This window comes from Macadamia integrifolia, chromosome 9, assembly GCF_013358625.1.
Source record: "Macadamia integrifolia cultivar HAES 741 chromosome 9, SCU_Mint_v3, whole genome shotgun sequence".
Lineage (NCBI taxonomy): Eukaryota > Viridiplantae > Streptophyta > Magnoliopsida > Proteales > Proteaceae > Macadamia > Macadamia integrifolia.
The window spans coordinates 40,292,325-40,301,108 of NC_056565.1; the positions used below are offsets into that span (position 1 = coordinate 40,292,325).

The following is an 8,784-nucleotide window of genomic DNA, read 5'->3' on the forward strand; positions in this document are numbered from 1 at the left end:
GTCACGGTTCCGGAGGTTCGTATAAAAGCGATGGATTCAACTGGAGTTCATTTCCACATCATCCTGCGATTCTGCCGGTGAAGTCCGACCGAGGTTCAGCGACGGTGAAGCAACAGGTAAAGATTCTGCGATTCTTCTTCTTCTTCTTCTTCTTCTTCTTCTTCTTCTTCTTCTTCTTATTCCTCTTCTTCTTCTTCTTCTTCTTCTTCTTCTTCTTCTTCCTCTGCTTTCTCGTCTTCGTCTTCTTCCGCTCATCTTCTTCTTCTTCCTCTTCTTCTTCCTCTTCGTCTTCGTCTTCCTCTTCGTCTTCGTCTTCGTTTTCTTCTTCTTCTTCTTCTTCGTATTTTTCTTCTTTCTTCCTTCTCTTTTTCTTCTTCATTATTTGTGTCTAGGGTTTCTAACATTTACCCTCTGGCCATGACAGCTCGCATCTGAGAAGAACACCTAAAACCGAGTTGATTGAAGGTGAGATTCCCCTCTTATTTGTATTTTTCTTTGTATTCTTGGGCTTCATTTGTGTTTTATTAGGATTATTGAAGTTCGGTTTCTATTTTTCAGGTTGTAACTTCATATCTAGGGTTTACCCTATTTCCAAATCAGACGATCGACTCCAAGGTTTGAAGAACTAGAATCGAAGCTTGATTTAAGGTTAGATTTCAACATTTATGTGATTTTTTTCTTCTTTGGAACCGTGTTCTTACTGTAATGTAAATACGGTTTCAGTTTTTCTTCTTCTTCTTCTTCTTCTTCTTCTTCTTCTTCTTCTTCTGAATATGAGACGGTTCCAAAATTATTCCACATGACACCAACATTTTCCTTACTGAATGAATAACAAATGTTCTGCCATTCGATGCCCCCAACTTGAATTACAAACTACCCCTACTGAACCTCATCTCTGACAGAGCAACACATCACAGGATTGGAATTAAAAAAATAAAAAAGAAGAAGAAGAATAACTACTCTTAACTTTCCTTGTTCTGGTCTAAAAGAAGCATTTGCCATTAGAGAATTAAACATCATCCCATACAGGGAAAAAGCAGTTTCATGTTTTTCCTCTTTCCAAATTTGGTTTCTGATAATTTTACAAACACCAACAGGCATAAAACTGATACTGACACTCAAAATAATCCCTTTTGGATGGTAATATAAATAATTCGGAAACAAAAATATCAATCAGTGTTGTACCAAAAGAAGAAATATAAATACCTCTGAAACAGCCATGGAGTCAGAGTTCCAACCACTTTTGTCAGAATCCTCCAAATCAGTACCGATTAGATTACCTTCTTCATTCAGAACAGGCAATCCTCGTCCTGCATGTAGGAGATAAGTTGTTACTAGAATGAAACAGAATATGGAAATAACATGGATTGACATGCTATAATACTATAATGCAATGGGATTTTTGACTCCATGAGGCTGCTCCTTTAAGTACTCAACTGCAAGATACTGCTTTTCTACAACTCCAATTCCTCTTGATTTATAATTGCAGTAGTGCCCAAAAAGATGTATGGTGGGTGTCAGGAACCAGATAGAGAGGAGAAAAATTCCTAATTATCATACTTATAGGACCTGCAGATTCCAACTTTAGTAACTTACAAATATAGGTGTAAAATAAAAGTCAATTTTACAGGAAAAGAAAACAATGAAATAGAAGTAACCATTTAGCTAATCACAGACAACTGAAAATAGCTATTACCTAATGATCAAGTGAGAAATTCTGGAACCCCAAACTGGACAGGAGATTAACTCATAATGGAATGTTAAAAGTAGAAAATCAACCCAGAAAACTATTTAGGATATCAAAACTGATATGAAAAAAAATCAACACATAAAATTATTTAAGATATCAGAACTGGTTTGAAAAAACAAACTTAGAAATGAGTTCAGTCAATTTCTTATAAGTAATATGAATCCCATAAAATTATCTGCTCCTATTACTATGATTCTATTTGTTTATTTCTAGTAATATGAATCCCATGAATTTTGGTTTCATGTTCTGTTTTTGGGTCATGTAGACAGATGAATATCTGACATGGTATGTTATGGAAGCAGAAAAAAAGGTTGAATCTCACAACCTTCCCGTGGGTACTCAGTAACAATTTGTTTTTTCTTTGCCATTGCTTCTTTTTACCCCATTACATGAGCTCTTGATGTCTGTTACGATTTAGGAAGAGTCCCCTATCTTCTGTCATGTGTGAATCTTTTAATTTTTTGTTATACATCAAACATGAATTGCATTTGAAAACTTGATTTCCAAATTTGTATAGTGATTCCAAGATAGGTGAGTAGAAGACAATATGAGTACCATTTCCAAATTTGTATAGCACCAATTTATTATTTTTTCAATTTGAATGTAGATTTACTTTTACAATGGAGTTTGATGAAGGCTACAGGAGGCGAAGGAAAATCATAATCTTTGCAGCGACTGCTGTTGTTATAGCAGTCGATCAGTATATAAAAAAATATCTGAAGAAAGAGCCATACCGTTGTGAACCCCTGCGTGGTATTACTGAAACAGAGAAAATTATCGGTCACACTGATAAAACATGTCGAGAACAAATAAGGTTAAGCAAGAGGGCTTTTTTTAGTTTAAGTCATTTGATTAGGGAGAAGGGTCTACTGAGGGATAGCAGATCTGTGCAAGTGAATGAACAACTAGTTATGTTTCTACATATAGTAGGACACAATGTTAAAAATCGCGTCATTGCACACAAGTTTGGACATTCTGGTGAGACTGTCAGTAGGTACTTTAACATTGTATTGGGAGCAATCATTAAATTGTACCCGATACTATTGAAACCTCCAAGTGTCGCAGTGCATCATCGGATAACAAATAATGAAGGAAGATTTTACCCTTATTTCAAGGACTGCATCGGAGCCATAGATGGGTCCCATATCCCTGCGTGGGTGCATTTAAGCGACCATCCGAGGTTCCGTGATAGGAAGGGTGATATTTCCCAAAATATCCTTGCTGCCTGTGACTTTGACATGAAATATACTTACATTCTTTCTGGTTGGGAAGGATCAGCATCAGATGCTCGAATCTTAGACAATGCATTACATAGAGACGGCGACGAAAAATTGGTGCTGCCACGAGGTAAATATTATTTTGTTGATGCTGGGTATGCTAACCAACAGGGGTTCTTACGTCCATATCGAAACGTTCGATATCATCTGAAGGAGTGGAGAAATATTGATCAGTCACCAACTGATAAAAAGGAATTGTTTAACCTGAGACATTCACAATTAAGAAATGTGATTGAACGTTCATTTGGCCTCCTGAAGTCAAGATTCAAGATCCTGAAAAACCAGCCAGAATATCCTTTCAAAACACAAGCCAGAATTGTGTTGGCATGTGTGTTGTTGCATAACCACATTCTTACACAGAATAATGTTGAAGAAGAAGAACGATGGCTTGATGAAGAGGATGAAGAGGTTGAAGAAGCTAGTACTAGTACCCAATCCACTTCTCACCAAGTAAACGATGATGTTGAAGATGATAGTTCTGATGACGAGGATCATGCGCTGGAGAATGGTGATTGGGATCTATTTCGAGAACAAATTGCTGACCATATGTGGGCTGATTGGGTTGCAGCCGATTTGTCCAACTCAGATTGAGTATTGAAGAACTAGAATATTTGTTATTGATAATATTGCAATTTGGAATGTAAATTTTGATGTGGACAAATTTAAATTTTTTTTTATTTTGCATGGTTTGGGATGACTGTATAAACATACTTGGAAGCAGATTTTAGTGTAGTATGTGGACTATTATCTAAATTGCAATATTAGGTATATGGATTCCAGTATTTAGTAATTGTTATTATTGCTTGATTTAAATTTTTTTTGTTGTGGGATGCATGTATGTGGACTATTATATAAATTGCAATATAAGGTTTATGGATTTCCCAATTAGTAATTGTTATTATTACTTGGTTTAAATTTTGGTGTTGTGGGATGCATGTTGCTGGACTATTAACTAAATTGCAGTACAAGGTTTATGGATCTCTCAATTAGTAATTGGGCTTCTTGCTTGGTGTCAAATTTGTGCTGTGGGATGCATGTATGTGGACTATTATCTTTATTAAGCAACTATTAGGTTTATGAATTTCCCAAGTAGTAAGTGTTAATGATTGCTTGGTATTAATGAAATATACTCACATTGTATATGGTGTATTTTGTTAGTTTTGATGTGATGGAACCAACAGGAGATTCTAATAGTAGGTCACGGGACATTGCTTCATGGCCTAGCGCCGTTTCTCATTACATGTTGGAGTGTGTATTGAAGCAGTACAAGAGTGGTAAGGGTGGAGATAATGGACTGAAAAAGGAGCAGTTCATTGAAATTGCCAACCAACTGAAGGAGAAATTTTTTACTAGTTACGACTGTGAACAAGTGAGAAACCACTTCCGGATTTGGAAGCAAAGGCTTAGAGCATTGAGTGACCTACAGAAGCAAAGTGGATTGGGTTGGAATGCATCTGATATGAGATTTGATGCTCCTCAACACTTCTGGAATGATTATAGGGTATAATGGGATTCTTTAAATTGTTCTTTCTATATAATTGTGTGTTTTTTGTTTCTTACTTACAACATAAGCACATTGACATTGTCCTTTATATTGCTAGAAAAAAGAACAAAAGTATTGGAAGGAACATAGTGTGCTCCCAATTCACCTTGAAGTTGGAGCTTTGCTAAGGAAAGAGATGGCAACTGGGAATGATTCAACAGTCCCCTCTGAAGCTGCCACTGAAGTTATGATGGACATGACAGGTACTCATGTTGAGGGAATAGGGAACAATGATGGTGTTGACTGTGAACATATTGAAGAAGAAGAAAGTGTTCCTTCCACTCCCATTGGTAGTACCAGCCGTTCGCGAGGAAGACCTCGTGGGTCCGTCAATAGTGGCAGAGAAAAGAGGAAGAAGGGTGTAGCTGAAAAGGTGGTAAGTCCATTGAAACAGATTGCTAACTCAATCGAGAAGATGGTAATGAGTGAATCTCAGTCTGAATTTGGGAGAGCCATTATAGATGCTGTTGATGCCATTCCAAACCTCAATTTTCAACAAAAGTTTAAGGCCAAGGAATATTTCATGGCCAAGCGGAATTCTGCCATTATCTTCTTGGGAACAAAAGTAGAAGATAGGCGAAATCTGCTTGAGATGTACTTGCCAGAGATTGAGAAGAATTGAGGTGATAAAAGTAAGTGTTTGGATGGATATCCGACAATGGTTTTATTGAGCAAGAAAATGTATCTGTTTGGTTTAAGTAACTTTTTGGTTTATGTTAAGTCTGTGACAATGGATTAAATGTAGTATTAAGACAGGTTAAGACAATGGTACTTCATATGTTTCTATCTGAATGATTTCAAGGTTTAAATACGGACAACATCATTCGTATTTGTCCATTTATATTTTGATTTATTTGGTATGGTATATATAGGGAGCGCATAAGAAGCCAATTTATTTGGTTTATGTGCCATTGAAGTCTCCTATTTTTTGTCCATCACACTCAGATGGAGGTTGTACTTAATAGTATTTTCTATGCATATAGACTATTGAAAATGTTTGTGTTAACTTACAGATGACATCGAATATATCCGCTTGTGATATTGCAAAGTGTGATTATTGTGGGAAAGGTTGCTCAGTTTTCACTTCTAAGTCAGGGTCACATGTTGGAAGGAAATTTTTTAAATGTTCAATGAATTGCCACTTCTTCATGTGGGTTGACCATCTTAAGATATGTGACTGTGGGAACGGTCAGTGTAAGGTCAGAACTGCGAAAACAAGTGCAAATTATGGTCGATATTTTTGGTGCTGTCCACAATCAACTGGGGTATGAATTTTTTAAATTTTTTGTTTAATTTAATTTTGTAAACTTTTTTCAGATGTTTAAGATTTGAATGTTTATTTTCTTGTATTCTTATAAAATGATTATATTTGCTTTATAGGTTGAAAACAAAGGTTGTGGAATGTTTGAATGGATATCAAGTTCAAGCCCAAGTTGTGATACTTACCAGACTCCACCTAGGTCCCTATGCTCAGAAACATCAACTTCATCATCTCCTTCCCCTTCATCAGACTATATCAAAGGATACTTGAACGGTGCAATAAAAGAATCTGAGGGTCATATGAGGATGTTGAGAGATGTTCTTGACGTAGTCAAGAAGCTTGATTTAAACAAAAATGTATGATGAACTTTTTTGGAATTTTTTAGAACATACTAAAGTCTGAAGCCATTGTAATGATATTGAGTTCATTATCTATTTTTATTTTATTTGATAGAAAGACTGAATTAGCATTTACTAGTACCTGGATGGACTCAGTACTATATTTGAGTATTTACGTGCTTCTTCTCTCATTTGGTCCTAAGGACCTATATTACTGGCTTCTTGCTTGGAGACTGTTGTTTATAAACACTTTGAAGCATATCTATCTCCATAAAAATGTGATCATCCGCTGGTTTGGCAATTTTCAGATCTGAATTATATGGTACACGATACCTATTTCGATTACATGAACTACAATACAATCATGTCTTGTAATGTTCTTCTTTTTGGCCTCTTCAATTTACAAAAAAAAAATACAAATAAAAATAAAAAAATAAAAAAAAATAAATTACTGCACTACAGTATTAGACTTAAAGGTTTAGGGTTACACTTTTTTTTTTTAACATATTACCATAAAAAAGAAAAGGAAAAAAAATTAAAAATAAAGTACATGTGTGGACCAAATTGTATTTTTAGGTTTTGTTTGTGGGAATTTTTTTTTTCAACAGAACATGGGTTCAAAGACTCAAAGGTAACCAAACAGTTTTACACTCAGAATCAATGCCCAGAATCAGGGTAACCAAACAGTTTTCACTTAGAATCAAGTGACAGAATCAGGGTAACCAAACAGTTTTCCACTTAGAATCTGGCCAGTAGAATCAGGTAACCAAACAGTTTTTTTACCGAGTTGAAATGATTCCAAAGAAACTCATTCATATGAGTTAGATCCAGAATCCATAATCCATGGGATCTGATCCGATGGATAATTCGAACCAAACGCCCCCTAAAATCTCCACCAAAGATAAAACTTTGATCCTCCAAAACCTAGAAGAAACCACAAATTCATGTTACCACATCGCAAAAACCTCCTCCGATCATCCACATTCATCACAATCATCAGCATTTCAATGTTGTTGACAGTGGAGACACGTTACCTAAGGCCATCCGATCACAGCATCGACTATCAGAACAATACAACAGATGTTCATTCCCCAGAGACGATGTCTTCTTCAATGGAGATTCAAAGAAATTATCAGAAGCTAAGAACTCGAGCAAAGCAAGAGGACTGAAACAATTCCCTCAGAGTGGTAATCCAATAATCATACGCACGATCTTTAGGGTTTCTTATCACTGTGTAAGGTGTTGGCTGTAAGAACTATGAATGGATGTTTTTCTGCTAATCACAAAATGTAGTTCTACCAAAAAAAAATAAAGGATGCAGGCAAGTGAAATTTGTTCGCAGCTTTGTCAAAAATATTCCAAAACAAATTGTACATGTTCAACGGTTCTAAACTCAAAATTCTCATCTCCCAACATTGAAATCAACATCCCTACAACTGAAACTCCCAGACCAAAACAAAAGCAAAACACAAAGTAATATCACTGTAATTAACGGTAGCGACGGAGGGAGAGGGAGTTGTTCCTCTTCCAGGTTGCCCTTCATGATGGGCGTGCCTTGTGATGCAAGTGTCCTTTTCCATTGAGACCCCTGTACTTATTTCCAGTAGAAGTTAGCCCACGAAGCTCCCTGTGCTTGTGGACTGGCTTGCATATCCAGTTGATTCTTGGGTCATCGAAAATTGCATTGTATGCAGCATCCACAGGGATTTCCTCATAATATTTGTAAGTTGAATCCTACACAGAAACATGAGCAGTCAATTACAAACACAAAGTTCTAACGTATGAAAAGCTAGACTTAATAACAAAGTATCAGATGAAATTATCTTTGGTAAGAGAAAGATTCAGATGAGTTTATACAAACCTCATTAATCCAATAGGAGTTGAGAACCTTCAGCCCACCCAATTTGCGACCAGGAAGCTCTTCTGCAACGGACCTCTTGTTTCGCTGAAACTTCAACTGGGTAATACCCTGGTTTGTTGGCTTACCGTACACACTACCCTTAGGAACAAGCCTCTTGCAACCTCCATACCTAACACAGACACGATAAACAATTTACCCATAAAACAAGGATTACCTTAACCATTAGACAGTTTTTTCAAAACAAACAATGGAAAGAGGATATATTCTGCAACCAAAAGCAAAGTAACAGCTCTACTTGCAAGGAGGCCATGTTGGATCACAAGAAAAATGAGAAGGTGAAGAGTTGAGGCGGGGAAAGAAAAAGATGCCTCACTTAAACTGGAATAATAAGACACGCTGAAAGCATAAAATCATTCACAATTTTTGGAATCTCACACAAAGAAGGTTTGGAAGTTGAATTGCTAATTTGCAACAGACACGAGAGAAAGTTTTACCTTCTTCCAAATATCAAGGGTGGATGTGGTCATAGTTTTACTAGGTAAGTTCACGTGCAACACCATAAAGCCTGTTGGAAATCAAATGGATGTATAAAATTCTACTTCAGAAGTTCTTTTTTTCTCCTTTTTGAGGGAGAGGGGGAAAAGAATTGTTGGACTGACTCATGATACCCATAATCCACACCTTGAAACAGACAATGGGGGTTAATTACATGTATTATATTAATTAAAACGGAAAATAGTTTTTGTGGGGGAGT

General features: G+C 36.3%; 1 protein-coding gene and 1 pseudogene across 2 annotated transcripts; one reads left to right on the forward strand and one right to left on the reverse strand.

Annotated features, from left to right (window-relative positions):
* Positions 1–5,358, forward strand: LOC122088843. Of its 2 annotated transcripts, XM_042658201.1 has the most exons (5): positions 1–116; positions 425–465; positions 559–648; positions 4,186–4,528; positions 4,629–5,358. In XM_042658201.1, exons 4-5 carry the CDS (start codon positions 4,196–4,198, stop codon positions 5,190–5,192), a joined length of 897 nt encoding a protein of 298 aa, XP_042514135.1. In that variant the 5' UTR covers positions 1–116; positions 425–465; positions 559–648; positions 4,186–4,195; the 3' UTR covers positions 5,193–5,358. The 2 variants fall into 2 exon arrangements, with proteins under 2 accessions (XP_042514135.1, XP_042514134.1); XM_042658200.1 differs by lacking the exons at positions 1–116; positions 425–465; positions 559–648 and having other exon boundaries at positions 4,154–4,528.
* Positions 5,359–7,485: 2,127 nt separating this feature from the next.
* On the reverse strand, positions 7,486–8,340 carry LOC122089786 (annotated as a pseudogene).
* Between the last annotated feature and the right edge of the window lie 444 nt (positions 8,341–8,784).